The sequence below is a fragment of the Falco cherrug genome, chromosome 1 (genome assembly GCF_023634085.1).
Source record: "Falco cherrug isolate bFalChe1 chromosome 1, bFalChe1.pri, whole genome shotgun sequence".
In the NCBI taxonomy this organism is placed as follows: Eukaryota; Metazoa; Chordata; class Aves; order Falconiformes; family Falconidae; genus Falco; species Falco cherrug.
Window position 1 is genome coordinate 102,701,614 of NC_073697.1, and position 20,830 is coordinate 102,722,443.

The following is a 20,830-nucleotide window of genomic DNA, read 5'->3' on the forward strand; positions in this document are numbered from 1 at the left end:
CACCTTTCACAGCCTTGGGCTAGAAGGAGAAATCATTCTGTATGAGCCTTCAGCCAGAGATTTCACACTTTGTGGTCACATGCAGCCAGGAGGACTTCATTCCCAGGTGGGGGTCTGACAGCCCATGGGGACATGAACCACTTTGCTTTACTGACTGTGGACTATACCTAATTTTTTGACTGAACTGAGACGGTGAAATACATTTCTGAATTATTCTTGAAATTATCATCATGCACAACCTCAAAAAGTCAAGTAACATCCTTTCCTGTACTCCTGGGCTTTATTCCTGTTTTTTAACATGCAAGATAGAAAAGTGTTAGGTAAAAGAAATGGCTGCATGAAAATGGCATTTACTCTGAGTTATAAATACACCAGTATGACCTCTCTCTGAATATCAAATCAAGGAAGATTCAAAGGACATAAATAGCATGGGAATTAATAATTTCACTTCAAGAAAATACCTTTTCAATAAAATAAAAAAAAGGACATATAACTCTCTAGGTCTATAATCTTGTCTTTTTTGATAATGGGAAGATGAATGAAGATCACTAGCAGGGGAAACATAAGGAAGCAGAGAAGAGAGATATGTCTACTGCAGCAAATTAACCTGTCAACCTTGTTTAAAAGGCTTATTTTTAAACTCTATTAGCTGCAGGTTTTAGTAGCTGTTCAACATCTTCATATTCTTATAGCACTGCCTGATACAATTCAATTGCATACATACACTGCAAAGTGCTATGGACTTCTGTTAATTTTGCTTTCTAACACAATCTATTGGCTCCTGAAGTACAACTATGAACAGTAAAGAACACCAACCTTTCCTGACTTACTGAAAAACTTCAGGAGCAACACAGAATTTTTCAGTGACGAGTACAGTGAAAATCTTATAAAGGGAAAGAAACCATCTTCACAGAGTCCAAGCACAATCAAAATACAGTCAAAGTGAGACTGGAAATACACTATTAAATGAATAATTATTTCTTTTTCTTTGACATCTGTTTCAGGAGAGCCTAAGCTGGCCATGGCCCTACCCCTGAAGTCTCAAAGCATATACAAAAAGAAAAGATTTCCACCCCTCTACCTTTGGTGCAATGAGACAGGGTCTGGATAACATTACTTCGTCTGGGAGGCTGTGTCTGCCTTACCAACCCAGACACGTACAGGTGCCAACCTCCAGCTATGAGACGGGTTGTGAAAAATAATGATGGGAGCCTGGACAGCCATATGGGATAAAGCATCTTAGACAGAGGAAATCTTCCTGTGCTCTCTTCTGTCCGTGAATATTAATAAGAGGCATGGGATACATGTGCCTAGCTTCTCCAGACTTAAAAAAAAAAAAATCTTGATATGTTTGTGACCTCTTCCATAAAAAAGTGCAATGTTGTAGCTCACAGGCACACCCATTTAGGTCTTCCTAGCTACAAAGTAGTTGTTGCTGCAGAAGATCTTGTGTCCTTGCTCCAAGGCACCACAGGCATTGCTTTGAGACTCTACCTTTAGGTTAATTCCAACAGGCTATGACACTATGAAATGGAAGGTTATGCTATACTGCTACGTATGGTTACTTTAACAACCCAGTAGCCATGGCACCGAACTGCTAACGGAGACGCAAACTCTTCCTCTCCCAAGTTCGCACTGTGCAATTCATCTGAAATTTAGGTGTGCCCAGAAGACTGACCTTGACTTTCTGTTGGTGATGGTATATCTGCCAGGCGATATGAACATGCATAGCGCACCACTTTCCAGGTTTCTGGAAAACAACCAAAGGGATACAACATGAATCAGTAACTTTCAAAAACCTGTGACGCTTTGTTCTAGTTATAGCAACTTTTGCCAACTCCTAGCTCAGTCTGCTTTGGTCTGGGGGATCCCCCACGTCAAGAAAATTGAAAGCAAAAGGTCTCCTCCCTTCAATGTCTTCCCTCTCTGTCCTTCTGGGAAATCAGAAATGCAAAGAATTTGTCCCTTGCTATGAAGTTTACCTGGATATCCAGGCTCCTGGTCACTCTCCTCTCCAAATAAACTCATACTCAGGTTTTATGCACTCTTGTAATCTTTTGATGCCACTGGCTAAGAACACAGCTTGTGTTGCTGAAATCAATGAAACAGTCTCTGAGTCAGCAGCTGCCCTGCACACCTGGATTGATTCACAACTGTACTGTGAGTTCATTTCAGAAAATACAGCTATTCTAAGCCTTTCCACCAAAAGAGAAAAATGTACGCACTTTAAAAGATCACTCTGTTTTTCAAAATTAATCTGACTGCCTCATATGATTGCTGGTCTGTACCCCCAAACTGGAGGTCAGTGATTTCACCCTGTTTGGGAAGACTTTTCACATCCTTCCTGTCACCATGCTTTTAAGCCATGGGGAAGAGAGAGGAGAAAAGAACCAGAGTGCTATCTGGGTTTTCTTGTTGATTTTGTACTCCATTTCCAGGACATCTGGAAATCTTGTCTGAAAAACATTCATTCAGGATATACTTTCTTCAGTTTTGTTATTTAGGGGTCTGTAGTTAACTACACAACTAATTCCTGCAGATTTAAAAATAATCACAGAAATTCAAGAAGCTCCTCAAGCTACTGGTAACTTAAATGTTTCATAAACTATGGCATATGGTCCCCCTTCTACTTTAAGTGTATATTAACTACCAAGTAAAACCACAAAAAATAAAACCCGTCTTACACACATACTTGCCTAAACTCAAGCCTTTTGCTTATTCACAGCAACCAGCCGTGCTAGTGATTTTAAAAGTTCACTTGGTTGGTTTGATCAAGATCTAGACCTTCTTGAACATGTCTAAAAATTAACAAAAAAACCCTTCTGGGTCACTGAAAGACTGGGTCGTTTGTTCCTCATTTCTGAATCTTTTGTGTTTGATGAGGATTGCCTGTCTATACTTGACAGTAAGGTACTTGGGTAGGAAGTACCATACTGAATGACACTGGAAACACACAGTAAATAATAAAAAACAAAATCCTTCGGTCTGCAGTGAAATGACAGGGGATCACTGTCAGGGTAGTTCTCTAGGATTTGGCTCAGGAAACCTTGTAAGCCAGTGCATTAGAAGGATTACCAATATCTAACCTCTAGTATTCATGCTAGGGGGTTGCATGACAGCAACAGAAAACTTCCAACTTTGAAACTGTGTGTTTTCCTCGAGTGACCACAAGACACATGCAAAAAAGGACTGACCAAGCTGCTCGGCAAGCACGGTGTAAAATACCCAAGATGAAACATGGCATTGCTTTGTAATTAGTCTGCTGCTTTAACCCGGTGGGGACTGAGACGAGCTTGACAAACTGTATCACAAGAAGATTTCTTACCCTCAACATGGGCCTGAACGGATCTGTCAACTGTGAAGAAGAAATGACAGCTTGGTTACATGCTTGTCACTCAAACAATTGCTCTAATTAACAAATTTGTATTGCTTCATTAAGAGATGAAATTAAAATGTTCTAATTTTACTTTCAAATGAAGCCTTTTCGGATAATAATTAGTCCTTAGCCTCCATATTTGAGCTGGTCTCCCTCCCCCCATGGCGGTTGTACCTAAGTGTTGACAAGCAACTAAACAAGCCTCACACAGAACGCTCTGTCCTCTGGCATCACCATTAATTTGTTGATTTAATGCTACAAAAATGGCTGGTTAACTACTCTGAAGAAAACCACAGATCTGTCCTTTGGGCAAACTTCTGTTCTTATCTTTCAAAGCTGCTCAGCTCACGAGATGACACGATAGTAGACAGGGTCCCTTTTTCACAGGCTTGATGCCATGAACTGGGTTGGGCCAGGCTGGAATGGTGTTTCAGATGTGCCCCTGCAAAGCAGTGACTGTCGCCCAACGGCTATGGCATCAGGTCCTTGACCTGCGCATTCGAATAGCCATTACTGACTGACTGCTTGCCTGGCTGTTCTCTGTCACAAGTGGGCTTTGCAATAGATGTTTTTCACACTGCAAAAAATGCTGGTAAACAGGGGCTGTATAACCACCCTCCCCCCAATTTTCTCTTTTTTTTTTTTGCGTAGCCTGTTTCTTAAGGGTGGATTATTTTCCTGTTCTCCTTTTTTGCTCACATTTTATCAATTAATGTTGGAAAATAAATTCAATTTATTGGGTATTTCTCATTTGCTTTTGCTTTTCTTTTTTGAAAGGCAATACTAAAGGAGATTTACAGGTGTAAGAGGTACTCTGCAGATGCAATGATGGCACAATACATCATCTTGAAATAATCAAAACTACACTACAAGTTGAAAGGGAGCATAAAGCTAAGTGACGTAAGGATGTGAGGCTCTCGTTATCTTTTCAATTAGATAGAAGAAACAAAAACGATTAAATGTGGTTCTGATTGGTATAAAGCTCAACTACAGCACCAGTTCAGAGTGGACCAAAGTACTGGAACTTGGCATAACCCACAGAAAACAGGCCTGCTGTACTTAATAGTTTAGCCATACCACAACATGGATTTTTAAGGAGAGGTGCCTACTGCTTTTGTCAGAGTTTTCTGTTAAAACTATGACTGCATGATGTTCCTCATGGCAAACAATGTATATTAATTCAAACATGCAAACAACCCATGGGCATTTGCAAAGAACAGAAAAAGGTTAAGGGACGAAGTGCTGAGACAATACATGCTGTTCACATACACTGGAACTCAAAAATCCAGAGGTACCAAGTGATCAATAAAAGGCATCCGCATTTCGCTGGTGCAATCGATACAGTAACCAAGGGAATAACTGTCATTACCCACATTAAAAACAATTACAGAGTTTAAACATCAATCTTGAAGAGGTTTGTACATTTCTAAGTTGAATTGGACTTTTATGCCTTTACCCCTGAGCTTGTGGGGGTGACAGCAAGGGAAGAGCTCTTCCACTGCACAGCACCTGTTTGCTTTTGCTAATGATGAACAGAAGCAAGGATCAGGATTTAAATTGTTCTCATACAACTTCTCTGTTTCTCATTGAGGTAAACAGACTAAACTTTAGTTTTAGGGTATTAATGTGGACATACTGAAGATGGTGTTAGCATTTGAGGTTTTCAGGAGGAATAGCTTTACTTGAGAAAAATACAACATTTTCTACAGACCCGTGGATCTTTCTGTAGGAGGGTATGTGGGACAGTTCCAGGTCTGGCTGCAACATCAATAGGATTGGAAGTCTAGAAATACCACAAGGAAAGACAGCATTAATGAGCATCACAATGCATAAAAGCAACAGAAAGTGAAAAATAGAATTTCTTCATCATTAACATTGCAACATTGCATTAACAAGGAATGAAGTTAGACTTTTTAAAGAAGGAAGGACAAACATTACAATCCACTTAATAATATACTCATTATCATCTCAGTTTTCAAACTTTCATTGTCCACCAAATTCCCGTTACTTCAATCCAAAACACGTGAAGGAAGCGACCGCGTTTACACTGGGAATTCTTTCCACTGTCAAAATCCCGATTAGCAACACTTTTGACAGGGCACCTAAAGCAGTATTTGGAGGACCGAGCGTGTGCTCTGCTGCCCATCAATAACACCCTGGACCTGGCTACACCTGCTACCCTCGCTGTCAGCACACAGAGCATCAGTAATCTCTTTAGTCACTGTACAAGGATCTGAAGTCCATCCACAATGAACTGTTATCATACAGGTATCAGGAAAAAGCAACATCCAGTTGAAAAAAATTAAAGCTTTCCCCATGATTTCAACGTAACTATTCAGCTAATACAACAACATGCAGCTTGGGGCGGGGTGAGGGGAGGAGAAAAAACCCTGCATTGAGACAGAGCTTCTTCCTACATTAAAATAAAGAAAAAAAGAAATCAGCTACAGTATAACTAACAATTAAGTAACAGAGTTGTTAACAGTCTGATTACCATACATACGAAGAATTCCACTAATGAACTGCAATTTACATATTCAGTCATTACAGTGGATGGGCCAATTTAAGAAAGAAGGTGTCTTCTCTGCAGAAATTTCAGTCCTGATTTCAGTCTTTAGTTGCAAAGACTACAGACTACAGAATATGATTTCCTCCCACTTATAAATCAAGAGTGACTTCATGAAAACAAAAGAAAAAAAAACAACCCAGGCTCATCACATTTATCTATCCCAGCTATCATAAATGAGAGGAGAACTAAATCAGTGTATTGCACTGTGGTGGAGCTGAGATAATTATGGAAATGAGTAAACAGTAATGATCATGATTTCTTAAAATCTTGATTATTACATGACCCTACATTAATGCGTACTGAGAACTAATTATATTGCTTCTAAAGTTAACTATGCCATGACACGTGATTTTTTTAAAAATGTATGTAGCCATATCTGAAAATAATGAGAAATAACCTCTCTGTAGTAAATTTGGAAAAAGCCGATTGTCTTCAGTGGATTAAGCTGTAACTCAGATCTCAGCTGCTCCTGGCTCACACCACCACTGTATCTGAGCACTAACAGATATATAATTCCTTTCTTACCTTGGGTTGAAACGCTCCTTGTAGCGAGCCAAAGGGGCCAGTTGGAGGGATCATGGGAGGGATACCTGATACAGCTGGAGGATAGGAGTGAAACAGCTGTAACAGAAAGACAGAAGGACATAAATACAAGCGCACATCAAAACGAAGACAGGAAGCTGAACAAGACAGAGAAAGCATTCCTGCATAGCATTAGGGAAATGGTACATGGACAAAACTGAGAAGCACTGAAGAAGTGATCTTGTTGCAACAATGTTAGTTAAAGCAGTCAATGAAATGTTCACAAATGTCATGACGTTTAGAGCTTAAAAGCAGTTCCAAAATCATAAAGCCAGCAACCTGTCTCCTGGATTAGGCCATCATAGTGTAAGACAGACTTTTTTGTTCAATTATTCATTTTTAAATTGGACAGAGGTTTTAAATGGTTTCAGTTTGCAAGCCATTTCAAGAGAAAAGGCAGAACACTGAGCCAAGTAAGACTCAGAAATCCACCATTTCAGTGGGAAAAACCCCTTACGAGTTCTAGCATGTTGGATAATTAAAACTCCATTAGTACATTAAGATTTTAATAGTATCTGTAGGAAATGAAGAAAATATGCACAATTCTTACTTCATTAGCCTGTCTGAGAGGATATCCTGCCACATCTAATACTAGCAGAGAGACAATCTGATTTGTTAAAAATTATTATTTAGACAAAATGTTAAGGCAGAAACCTCCCAAACTACTAAGACAGACTAAGCATAACAAAGTGCACATCACCACTGACTTCACTGAACCCAATGTATCTGTTCCAAGATAATTTTTTTTTTTTAAAAAAAAGCTGTTTTGTACTAAACAAACACAAACAGGAGGTAAACAAGCAAGTAAACCATAACATCCAAATCTTATCTTGCCTCTGTGGTCTGGCTGTGAATCTTTTACTTATGCTGTAACACAGTTAACTTGCCCAATTCCATGGAAAATGCTGAGATTACACACCAAGTTGCTTTCTGGTAGGAGTCGGGGGTTCAAAGCATCACACTCCAAATATGTTCTCACTGTGAAACCTCAGGATCTAACAGGGGATGGCTGCTAACTTCGCTGGTATTGCCACCCAAACCCCTACAGGGATTATCTGCCTGATAAGAATTCATCTCTGAACATAGCTGATCAAAGAGCTCTCTACTGTATGCTACTTTTAAGATCAAAATAAATGAGTTAATGGCCAATTGAACAGAAGCAGGACTGGGCAAAGTAAAAGACTGGACATGTGGAGTGGGCAAACACTCAGAAAATCACATTCCAGAGTAAATCAGTATCTCAGAGTTTTGCTGAATTTGTTTATGCCAGACATATGTATGTGGTTTTCCTAATCGTTTTTCCTTCCACTAGCTTATTTTGCAAGGTTATTCATTCATATTATATTTACTGAAAGCTGAAAAAATATTTGAGGTATAAAAAGATATTTTTTTTGTTTAAAAGCATCGTGTCAGGTCTCCTTTCATAACATTTTTCTATTGTTGCTTTTAATTCTATTTAATTTGGACCTGCTCCATTCAATGATGCAGAAAACACTTTGAGATTAGTTGATACCGAACTGTAGGCATTGGAGAAATCATTAAGAGAGTCATGTCCTCATTTACAATAACTTTTAATGAGTAAAATATGCTTTAAATCCTCCAGTGTCTTCTGCATTTAATTCTGCGTCTAATGGACTAATTCCAAATGATGGAAAGAGACGCAATACTTAATATTCTATTGGCTATGACTAATAATAAGGAACACTTTCCTTAGAGTTTTATAACGTCTGGTAAGTGAATTAAATGTGTCCTTTCCTCAAGGTCAGAATTATTAATAAAATACAAATATTTTATCTCCAGGATCTCTTTGTATTGGATAAATTCCTCCAGTGTTCAAAATACGCCTTTCATAGACAGTGGTTCCTTCTTCCCCAGTATCCCTTCTCTTTTGAGCAGCATTTTTTCCCCTTCTGGTTTTCTTCAGGGAACAATGTCGTTAACAGCTTTCTTGTGGCCAGGTGTAATGTAATGCTAAACTAGACCTGGCATCAACTGTAGGTAAAAGTAATGCTTCACTGTGCTACAGTGAGCGCCCCTCCCCCCCTCCCCCCAAAAAAGAAAAAAAAAATAGAGAAAAGATTGTAAAATCAAAGATGCCAAGAAAGAAAACTGTTTTAAAACTCTACATCAGCTTCTGTGTGAGCTGCATTCCCTATTCTGCAGCAGACTGATTTTAACCCTCAGACAGACCTTGCTTTCCTGCAAAACTCACTTAGAAGCTTTAAAAGCACTGCTAGCTTTTTTAAAGGTATCCCAGTTCCTGGTGTGGATCTACAGTGGAAACTTGTCACTAGGAAAAGGTCGATGGAAGTGCCACAGTTTCACTGCATTTCTACAACAGGAAAAGCCCGGCTGAGCATGTGCTTACGCCAGTAGCAGTATGCTGTTTGCTACCGCAGCTGCTCAGGAAACTGATGCAAGCAGTTCCTCTGTTACCTATATCATCTATAGTCACACTAAAAGAGATTACTGCAATACCCTGGCTAGTACAGCCTTGCTGTAGTTTAAGAAGGACTGTTTATCCAGTGTAACTCGTAGCCATCACACTGATCTTCTGGTATTAGCTTGCTAAATACCCAACAGACGCAACAGTGATTATTTTGCAATCCCTTCACAAGGACAAACCTTTCCTGAAGGAAAGGCAGGGGAGGCACAATGGGCCAGAGCTCTGCCAAGTGCAATGGCACAGCTCGCTGGCTAACAGGGAACAAGGCAGAGCCTTTACTTAATTTAAAGGGGGTAACTTAACATATAAATCAGGTAACTGCCAGATTTAGAAGAGATCATGTCACTGAATTTGAAAAGCAGACACAGTTGGAGACTTTTGCAGTATTTCCTATATTGCGAGTCAACTTCTGTGCTTTATTTGTTTAAAATTCATTTACCTATTTCCCAGTTCCGTGTTCCTGCTTGAATCAACATGCCATTGATGATGATGTATCTTTTGAATCCATGTAAAGCTCAGCAAATAAGAGTGCAATTTTGCAAGCGATGCAAATGAGCAGCATTACCCTTTTCAGTAAAAGTGATTATCACAGGCTTAAATGTTTGCCTAATACTCCTAGAGCTCTGATCCTGCAAACACTCTCATACAGTTAAAGTTACTCAAATGAGGTGCCAGAAATTAACAGGACTATTCACATGTACTACAGGCGCGAGTTGTTAGCAGGGACTGTGTTTAATCACACTATCATCTTAACCAGTTTTTTTTGCCCAGTTCCACTTCTAAGCAAAACCAACACATAAAGCCAAGTGCTTTGCAAATTTCTGAGTGCTGATGCAGTACTCCTTCTCTCATCAAAATATCACTACTGGATTTAAAAATTCATGTCATATTCAACCAGATATCTGCCTCTGTCAGTATGATGAAGGAAATGCAACCCTTTACTTCAGCAGCAAATGCATCAGTAGATTCAAACCCTTAAGAGAAGAAGCTTTACAATTAACTGAGATACTAAAAATCAGTGCATCTCAGTAAGTAATGATTTTGGTAGCTCTAAACACATCTAGTGCATAGCTGGATTCACGTTTCTGTCACCAAACAGAGCTTTAAAAACATAATGAGCCCAGTGCATCAGATGTGCCTTTGAAATCTGAAGAATAAAACAAGTTTTCAGATTTTATAAACCAAAATATGATGTATTAGAAGAACTATTAGATTACCTATCCCTGAAGGATTTGTATGATACTTTGTCATTTCATTTCAAGTTTCTTAGAAAAAACATCAGTCTAAGGGTTTGTGGCACAAGTGAAACACAGTGATGAAATTACTGCGCTCTCCTGCTTCATGTAACAGTCAGCTCTTCTGTCTCATCTTTTTCACATCAAACTCGTCTTCAAATGATGTATGAGCAAGAGATCTTTTGATTGGAAAAGCTGATACTGCATCTTTATCAGAAACAAGCACCACGAATGCAAGCCTTCAAAAGCCAAAGCAACCAAGAACGATAATGGTAAATCCTGGAGTGATGATCAGGGAGAGATTCGACATTGTGCCATTGACTGAGTGGTGATCCCAACCCACCACAGAAAAGCAGTTAAGTCAGTTTTAAACAGAGTAATAAAACTCACACTGTGACGGTAGAAGGGGTCAACTTTTGTAGGGTATTTGTCAAACTGCAAAGGGATCAAAGCACAAACTAGTTAAACTTCCTTGCTTTAATTCTGTTGGTAAAACAGAAGACTACTTCTCTACTATTTGGCAACCAACAGAGAGGAAAAGATAGGCAGAAAATCAGTTTCCAATGAAACTGGGATTTTTCTTTCTTCAAAGTAAAACAAGGTCTTTATGAGACAGGAGAAAGGAGGAGGCACCGGTGCGCACCACTCCAGGCACTGGGAAGTCCCAAACACGAGCGCTCCTTCAGCCGCCAGCCTCGTCCCTCAGCCCCTGCGCTGCCACCTGACCCTACAGCACAAGTGACAATCGTGGGGAAGGGACAGCCCTTCCTCGCCGACCCAGCTGCACCTGGGCAGCAGGGGACTCCTTCCCCGCAACCTGGCAAATTCTTAAGTTTTGGTAATAAAGAATAGAGTTGTGCTCTACTTATCCTCACATTTCTGCCTGGGGTACGCACCATGGGCGGTGCTGGCGTTGGCATGATGGCAGTGGGTGGGATGGCGTGAGGGAAAGGCGTGAAGGTGTGCTGGTGTGTGTGTTGGTGTGTGTGCTGGTGCTGGTGCTGGTGCTGGTGGAACTCGGTCCTCAGGTACGGCGGTGGGCCCAGGGAGGCCCCGCGATCTGCGCTCTGCGAGGCCAAAAATCGCGTGTTTAGTTCCTGACGGAGAAGATCTTGTTCTGAAATACAAATAATAAAACAAACCCCTGTGAGCTCCGGAACTTTTCCAGACCTTGTGCCACTTACTTTTTGCTGGCTGTGGTAGCAACGCTTTATTTAAAACTTCCTGGTGGTAAAGCACAAGACTCTGCAGAGTAAGCAAGGTCCCTCAGATTGTCCCCAAAGGCCTGAGAGCCAGAGGAACGTCTCCATTTCCCCTCCCTCACCAAGCCTGTCTTCACTACAGCATCCCTCTGAGCATTAACCTGAAGGTTCTCCCTAAATTTGTATGGACATGGACATAGTCCTACATAGGTGAGGAGGTATGAGTAAGATGGAGTGAGTAAACATTGAGTGGCTGCTGCTAACTTTAGTACTCTGCTGTGCAGACACAAAACAATGTTACTCAAATGTTGATAATCCTCCATTTTCTTCCCTCTGTTCCCTCTCGGTGACCTGGGAGGAACAGACACTTTACATCTCCCCACAGTCGAAGTATAAAAAACCACAATTTTCTCCACTGATAAAAATCTCTACGTCTCACCCCACCACACACACACACACAAAGTTGCTCAGGAGCAACTGCGGGCACTGCCACCGCGGGCACAGCCGCCATGGGCACAGACACCACAGACCCTCCCTCTAGCCAGGGACGTGACACCGAGCACAGACCACGACCGCAGTAAAGGCGCTCGCTGAGGGAGTCACGGATTCTGTGTGGACACACTACAAACTCTCCTGTGTCTTTATAATGGGGACAAAACCCCCAAAAACCAAGGAAAAAGCACAGCCTTCCGAAAATATTAATTCCCAGGGCAGAAGAAAGACATTGGGTACGTCTCGGTGTTTGTGGCTTGGGTATCACTCCACATCATTCAGCAATGAGTACGGCCTCCACCCAGCAACAGGCCCCGCGGAACAGACCAAAAAGATTCAGTCTCAAACCGGAGAATCGTTCTCCTGTGCTGCACTAGACGGGCCATGACCCGTCTGCCTCTTACCTGAGTAGGTACTACCAGCTGGGTGTCCTGGAACCTGCAGTGTCCCTGACGTCAATGGAGGTGGAGGAGGCAAAGCCGTAGGAGGGGCAAACATATTGGGGTGATGTGGGTGTGCGGGGGGCTGGAGGGTGGGTGTGAAGGTATGCAGCGGGCTGTGGCTGGGTAAGGAGAGGGGGAATGGTGAGGCTGAGGGGTGGTGAGATATGTGTGGAGGAGGGGCCTGAGTCTTGGCAGGAGTGCTGCTTCTGCTGCTGCTGTTAATGAAGAGAAAAGCAATTAAGCATTGCATGGAAGAGAGTAAAGCTCCAAACATACACATACACAACCCCACCAAGCTATGCGTGGCTCACGTTAACCACATTACTAACACGAGTTATATATTTCAAATGCAAGTTTCCGTTCTACTTTTCTAGCAATACCACCGCGATACTCCTTTCTCCAGCCACCTGCTGCACCTCCTCTGGTGTATTTTACTTCCTGTGGTCTCTCCACACCAAAACCCAAGACATATTCTCCTCCCAGAAAGAGGTCGATACTCTGTCTTCCAACAATACAGTAATGACACACAAAGGAGTAATCAGCCTTGTGCATTCATTACTTAATTATCAGGTCCTTTCTACATGACTGCTTCCGAGTCATGTTTTCAGGCAAATGAAGCTCAGTATCAGTGATCACTGCATTAATAAAAGTTTACATTTTTTTGCTATGACTTAGAAAGATGAAAGAGTGCAGAAAATGTGAAATGAAGTTGAGAAGGCAACAACAGATACACGGTTATTGCACAATTAATGCCTCTCTCTACCCCCACAATACAAAGAGAGAAGGCAAGTCAGCAAAAGCGAAACCAATATTTGTGATTACATTGGTTGCAATTTTTCAGGCTTCATTTCCTACTAATGAGTATTTAAAATACAGTCACATAGCACTTAATTCTACTTGTCATTATTTCAAGTGATGACATACTTCTGTTGCACAGACTTTTAAAGACAAGCAATACCAACTTGATTAAAAATAAATCCAAGAGTTAAACACCTCCCCGTCTTTAGTCAAACCACGAAGCAACCATAAGGCTGGTTTACCAGGTCTTGGAGGCTACCATCTGCCAGCTGGAAACTCAGATTTGAAGAAAGATGACCTAGTGCTGCCAGCATTAGCTTAGAGTAGGGGAAACCTGAGGTCCCTGACTCAGAGAGACATCATGGGTTCCTGTGAACATCTCTTCATTTTTTTATCCCCCTTTTAAAGGTGAGATTTATCTCACTGTGGCCAGGTCAAGAACACTGAAGACTGCAAGGAAAAAATTAAGCTTTCAAGTCACTGGTGCAAGACCATTTGTGCTAGGCTGTCAGCGGGGCCAACAGCAGCTGTACTGTAATTCTTGCTCTAGGGCATGTTGGTAGCTGGAGAAACTGGAAGATGTTTACAGGGATGGGAGGGTGAAAGAAATTAGCCTTCAGAGAGCAGCCCAACCTGCAAGAATCAGGATTTTCTTCCCCTGGTCTACATTGCGTAAAATCCCCTCCAAAAACCCAAGTACGCAATGACAGGCAGGAAAAGAAAAAGCAAATTAACTAAGTGCTTGAAAATACCCAGCATTTATGGGAATGCTAGGTCAGAAATAAAGTTATCCTGGCTCATTTCAGGAAAGGAATTAAGGTTTAATGCACTAAGTCCCCTTCATTTCCCAGCAACAGGATGGGCCGTGCTGTCACTTCTCCCCTTGAGCTAATTCATCTCCAGTCCTCCAGGCATGGGAAAGCATCACCACCGGGCAGCACGTCTGCCAAGACATGGGGCTTCAGCCCGCCCGCGGCTCCCTTCGCCTACCTTAAGCTGTTGAGGCTCAAACTGCTGCTGTTATAGGCAGAGAGCGGCTGCGAGAGGCTCTGCGAGGCCGGATGGGGCTGCACCGGCGGGATGGCTGGGTGGGCTGGTGGCACTGGCGACTGCGGCCGGGGCGGGTGCTGGATGGGCGGCTGCGGCACCGGCGGGCGGGCGGCTTCGTCCGGGACTGGGGGCAGCTGCGCGGCTGGCGGCGGGGGCAGCTGGGCAGGAGCCTCCGGCCGCGGGGCGAGCGCAGGGCTGGGGCAGGGCGCCTCCGGCTGCGGCTCCAACGGGGGCTGGGCCAAAGGCTGTGTCACCTGAGGACAAGGGTCTTTAGGCACCACAGGCTCAAGTATTGGGTCTTTACTGCTGTCCTGGCTCTTCTCTTGACTCCTTTCTAATCCTGATATTTTCGGGACAGCCGGGCCCCTAGCACCAGGGTCGTCATTTTCAGCTAGCGTACTGACTCCTAACTCTTTATCTGCAACAACAAAAGAAAGAGATAAAACAGTTAAGTGCACGACAAAACGGGCAAAACCGACCTGCTGCGCCAGTCACACCCCAGGCAGTTACACTGCTTTCGTCAAGGACTGTGCCAACGTGAAACCGAATCAAATCCAAAGCCATTTCCAGCAGCATCCCTAACCCTCAAGCCCTTCTCCTAACACTCCTCCTATTTTATCCGAAGGACAAATTTTCTGGTTGTCTCCATTAAGGTAATAAGAAGCAAGCAGACAAAAGTTGAGCTCTAACAATCTTGCGTCGGACCTCCCCAACCCCCCCACCTCAGGGAACACACCAGAAGGGTCCTGCTTTGCTTCCCTCTGTCTCTGTAGAACCATGTACATTGGGTCCTCCATACCCGCCTCCTGGGTCCCGTCTCCCAGGGATTCATTGCCCAACTTTCTCATGCAACCTTGCTAGCATTCCATCGATTCTCAAGAAAAATTAGATTTGCACAACAATTGCATGGGGCCACAAAACAGTGCTGATAAATTTGTGAATGTAGGTAGTATCATCTGTATGCTTATTTGGCAAAATCAGTCCCTAAATGATCACATTAAACCCACCGAAATTATCTACTGAATCACGTGAGCACAAATTGCCACCGTGCAAGGAGGGGGAGCGTTCCACGGGAAGCCAGGCTCCACCGCTTTCTCTGCTTGGAGAACTGCTTGTTTTCTAGGCAAATCCCTTTATCCCTAATTACTATTATACGTTTACTATAATGTCCTTATTGCCTGGGCGGCCAAATGAACAGAACGAAAAGGTTAAGGGAAATAACATATTTTTGCCTTGATTTTTCTTTCAATGACATTCATTTTGGACATTGCTTTTCAGAAGAACGGCCAAAGAAGCCAAGAAGGCAACATTATTAGTCCTGATTATTTTTTCTTGAAAGACATCAGTTGGACAGCACACTCTGCAAGCCAGTGTGTGCACCTGCCTCTTGTCTTCTTTCTCCAATAACTCTCCTCAAAATAAACCACCTGGCGGAGGAGACCCTGTTTAGTGCTACTCTTTTCTATTATTGTTACTCTACCACCACTCCCTTACTGACCCACTGAGAGGACAACTGCCGTGCAAGCTCTGTGCCTTATTATAGGAGATCTATACCTTAAAACACGTGTTAGTGGGAACCCAGGCTTCCTTGGCTTGGCTGGTTATGGAATGACGTGGTTTTGTTTTCCATCTCTAACAATAATGAATATTATTCTAATTCTAACACTTGCTACAGGAGAGCTTTGCTTACTGGGGCTCTACAGCAATCTCCCATTTGAATCACTCCCCAAACCTTCTGCCAATGACTATTTGATTGCGGCACCCCTCAGAACAAACCCGGCGCAATGCTGCTGCCCCAAGACTGGACCAGGCACTGCCTGCAGCCCGGCAGCAGGCACAATGAGCAGTGCCACTTAGGGCAGCATCGCAGCCACCCTAAGCAGCTGGATGGACACCCTTGGCAATTCCAGAAACAAAGCACAAGGGAACGATGCTTTGAAGGGGCTTGGGAAGAGCTTGCAGTTAAAACAGTGTTCTAAATAATGTTAAGACGGGAAAACTTTATACTCGTTCTTCTCTCAGTTTTAAGGGGTAGAATGAATAAATGCATAATAAAATAATATACATTCAGACACATATTTTGACAACTCTGTTGTTCAAACCCTGAAGCACAGGAGTGCCGATGAAGATGCTGGGGAGTGCACCCTGCCAGCCCACAGCCCGGGCACACGCCTGTTCGCCAGCCTTCGCATCACTGGAGCTACCAGAGACAGCCTGGCAGGAAGGTGTCACAGCCGCACCATCGTTTGGGTTTAATTTCATGCAGAAATCAAAAAAGTCACGCCAGGCGGCTCCCCACCACCACGTGTTACAGGCCCTGCACAGTGGTGAGCAGCTTGGCGAAGCACAGTTCAGATTGTTTCATTGTTTGTGGAGAGGAGACGGGGGAAAAACCTTTTGGGGACAAAAATGAGGTAAAGAGGAGAAGAAAAATGGGGGGGGGGTGGTGTTATGTTGTAAACTGACTTATTTGATGAGGATGTACTTTAATCATTTCTGGAGTACACAATCTGTAACAGGCAGGGAGGCTCCTCCACGAATTTGGATCAGAAGACTATGGGGGCAATAGCGGGACTCCGGAGGAATAAATATAATTACTCTGCTGTATGCCCAGGGTCTATCTCATTGCAATTAAACTGCAGGTTCTAAATAAAGGAAACTCTGTTTGCATTAATTCTTTGGATCAACCCTGTTTGATCAAACATTATTAAAAGTTAGACAGAGTGTGATTATCACGTGTTAAGGCAGATCCTCAAGGAGGAAAGAAATGAGCAACAGTTTGTTCAGGAATAGATGGGTCTGTGTTCCTAGTCCTTACAGGTGTAAGAGTTACAAGACTTCTATTTATTAATTTTTTTTTTACAGAAAGGCATAATAATTAGGACTTTGAGGGCTTAGCCTTGTCATTAGAAATTCCCTACAAGATGAATACAGTAGGTGGTCTGAAAATCCTGCAGAGGGGATGCTTCCAAATCTATGGGGAACATCCTGCACTTGGAGCATTCATTAAATCTTTTCATTTGATATTTTTAGGGTCTCTTGTGTGTGTAACATTTATTCAGCACAGCTCTCTGCTGGGGAGTTTGTTCCTCACGCAGTCGCTCCTCCTCCCCTGGAGAAAAGGGCTATGAATCCTAGTGTCTCCTGGGTATTTTTTGCTGCTGCTTACATCTTCATTACACAGCCCCTTAAGTACCATTCTTGTTAGTTTGCAGCTTAGAAGATGCTGTATTTAGTAAGATAATGTTATTCCAAATGTCAAAACACTGAACGTGTGCACAGTTTCTCCCTCTCTCTGTCTCACACCACTGCACCTACACTACAGCCCCACATGTCATCCGATGTCCAGGAGTCTCTAACCCCAGTACGCCTGGTACATGCACCCCTGCAGAGCTGATAATTACAACATACAAATCAGAAATTCTTCTTCTTTCTCCCACAGCATCTATTTAGGGAGCTGAAATCCCCCATCAGTGATGACCGCTACCAACTGTATGTTTTGTATGGAGGGCTCACGTCTTCATCAACAGTACTTCAAGGTCCTACACACAAGATTACTCTTCTTCTACCAGCACATCTTTGCACATCACGTTATTTCTGAATGCTCACTGACTAGCTCGGTGTAAAAACCACGGGGGAAAAAAAAAACCCTTGTCCCTATGACACAGACAACCCAACTACACAACTTTCTGAGTTTGTTTATACATCGTAGCAATTGATCTCCATCCAATAGCTAAAGCAGCAAGCAAGCTAACTTCATTTGATGGCGCTCTCTGTACTCTATTTTGGGTAAAGTGACATTGCTGCATCGGTATTCGGAAGAGCAGTAACTGGGATGTAATGTCCATGCTGCCACCGGCTTCCCTTTCTCCGCTGGGTTGATATTGCATCCAGCAGCTGTCAGTCTCTTTACTGGAAAAGGAACAAAGCTGTAATTCGGTGCTCTCTGAGGACTGGGGAGAAACCTTGGCTAAGCTCGTCCCACACAGACAGGACATGCAACTTCCATTATCTTTCTTCCCTGTCTTTGCTCTTTGTTGTGTCTTAACCCTCAAGCCCCTCTATTTTTCACTTTGCACAGACACTCTGGGGACCTCCCAAGACGCAGGACACTCAGTCCCCTCCAAGTGACACAAGCGCAGTTAGTGGTTTGCTGTGCCTACGTGATTATTACTTGGTTGGCTCAATAACACCAGAGGAGCAGACAAGGCCACACTGGGAAGACCTGTAAGTAAACCAAACGACTGCATGTGAACTAGAGACTCTGCAGCTGTGAGTTTACATTATATTTTATACACATTCTACGAACATACACATATACACATGCACTCCCATGTGTTTGTATACATGTATGTCACGTGTAATACATATGCATTTATATTTATACCCATATCTGTTATATGTATACACATCGTTAACAGAGAAATACACAGTGCATGCAAACACTTCCATTAAAAGACATGGATTTTTGTAACGAACACAGGTTATATGCAGCATTCAGCTGAAATGCCATTGCCTCTCTTCCTAACGTGCAAACCAGCAAAATTTGACTTAAACTCTGTGTTCTGGCTCCTTTGTACCATTGGGGTGATCCAAAAGAGCTAGAGGATGGCCAGAAGCGGCCAGCTGAGAACATCACAACCACAAGATGAAGCCCGGCTATCCTTCTGCTGACAAAAGAGCCCTGCTGAAATCCGCCTAATTGGAAATTCCCAGAGATTCACCAATAAAGAACGCTCAAATTTTGCCTCGTCAAGTGTTGTCTGCAGATAGGTTCAACACATCAGGTCGTACAAAGAGCACAGGAGATACTAAGTGCCAGCACCGGGCTTTTCTCATGCCGAGACCTGGAGCACCACCAGCCCGGCCGGGTCCCGAGGGGCAGCCACAGGTGTGGGAACCGGGCACCTCTGACCTGACCTGACAGTACTCGGGGAATGACATCTCCTTAGACAACACCCTGCATGATGCTGTCAACTTACAGTGGCCAAACTTTTTTTTTTTCCTAAACACAAAATCATCCAACTTTTCCATGTCCAGCTCTGGAACAACTGAATTTCATTTGGAAACCAGACTGTATCATACCCTGTCACTCCTCCTCCTGTCCACATTAGGATTCAGCCTTTCTTCATGCGGCCTGGGGCCATTCAGGCAGCTTATGAGCAATTCAGAATCAACACTGAATTTTCCATTCTCTTGAGAGGGTGCTGGATTAAGCTCAAGGTCCTTATTGCAGAAATAGAAAAATTACAGGAGTTTTCAGTGTTTTGCAGCATTATCTTTGGGACTGAGCATTCAGCCTACCAAGGAAATATTTTACAGCATTATTTAATTTAAAAATAGCATTAATTTTCTATTACTACTTTGATAAGTTAAACTCTTCTCTTGACAGTATTACCTCCACCTAATGATAATTTTCCGCAAACTTCCCAATGCAAGGTAAAAAAATTAGCTCTTTCAAAAAATATAAAACTATTTTCTTCAGTTTGAACATGGATAAGTGGGCAGCTGGTGCAAACTGTCACAACCAATACAAACCGTCAGAACTTCTCTGAAGTCAATGGAATGCAGAAAACGTATACCCCGCTGACCTCCAGCCCTGGGAGGTATACAAGCATCGTACAAGGTTTGAAATAATTAATCAGATTTAAGACCTGATTGTACATTTCATATTGATTAGACATTGGTGAATGAATCATTTGGATAAATAAAGGCAGATGACAGAAACTATTACTGCAAAGGATGGAGGAGGTTGTTTGGTACACCAGCCAACACGTATCATAAAGGCCCCAGAGCAAATCATCTGTTGTACTGGATACACATAATTTGCTAAAAACAATTTTTCATTTTTAGCACAGAGTCATCTTTCATCCTAATTTCCAAGGACACTAACAAAGTATTTGATTATGCAAATTAAAAACATGCATTCGAAAGCATGGTTACTAGCAGCTCTGTCATCTGCTGATACCAATTATTCCACAGTAAGCAGGTATTTAGTACAACTGAATAGCAAGACTTGTGACACACTTTGTACTCAATTATAAAACAGAGAAGAAAATCATTCAGGACAAAAGATTTTGCTACCTCCTGTTAAAAATGTTTATCTTCTGCGTTGAAATGGATTTAATTGTCAACAATAAAGTTGCAGATCAATGAAAAGAAGCACTTAGTGGAATTGCACAAGATGTTGACAATTCTTCAGTCATTGAGCTGCTTCTGGCCTTGATTTGAGAATGCAGAGTCCTCCAATATTTCACATGAAACAATTTATTTCATCCAGCTGTTAAACAGAACATACGCCATAAATGTAACTCCTATATCCCGTACACTGTGAGTATAATATTGAAAGCACTTCATGTTTGAATTTTTTTTTTAAAGTACCTCTTTACTTAGTACAAAGGAATGGGATATAGCTTTATAGAGGGAAGTGAAGTACAGAACATCCAAACACCCCTCTCACAAATCATTGCATTTTACTTCATAGGAAATAGATGCATGCAATTGTAACATCCTCACAGACCCTAGGAGAAAGCAACACCATGGTATCAGTCCTGCTTCAACGCAAACACATACCCACACACACAGCCAAAGGTTTATTTCCAATAGGGAAAATCTCTTGGCTTCCTAACCTTTCTGG

General features: G+C 42.5%; 1 protein-coding gene across 7 annotated transcripts in view; it reads right to left on the bottom strand.

Moving 5' to 3' along the window:
• AUTS2 (activator of transcription and developmental regulator AUTS2) overlaps positions 1-20,830 on the bottom strand; it is a 791,548-nt gene that overhangs the window by 13,244 nt on the left and 757,474 nt on the right. For 2 of the 7 annotated variants that reach the window (XM_055725103.1, XM_055725134.1), the window contains 8 exons: positions 14,134-14,611; positions 12,307-12,560; positions 11,084-11,325; positions 10,599-10,643; positions 6,471-6,566; positions 5,088-5,159; positions 3,326-3,355; positions 1,679-1,750 (listed from right to left, as the gene is read on the bottom strand). In XM_055725103.1, coding sequence (XP_055581078.1) covers positions 1,679-1,750; positions 3,326-3,355; positions 5,088-5,159; positions 6,471-6,566; positions 10,599-10,643; positions 11,084-11,325; positions 12,307-12,560; positions 14,134-14,611 — 1,289 coding nt within the window. The remainder of the gene's footprint in view (positions 1-1,678; positions 1,751-3,325; positions 3,356-5,087; positions 5,160-6,470; positions 6,567-10,598; positions 10,644-11,083; positions 11,326-12,306; positions 12,561-14,133; positions 14,612-20,830) is intronic. The other 5 variants (XM_055725110.1, XM_055725116.1, XM_055725111.1 and 2 more) reach the window with 5 other exon arrangements.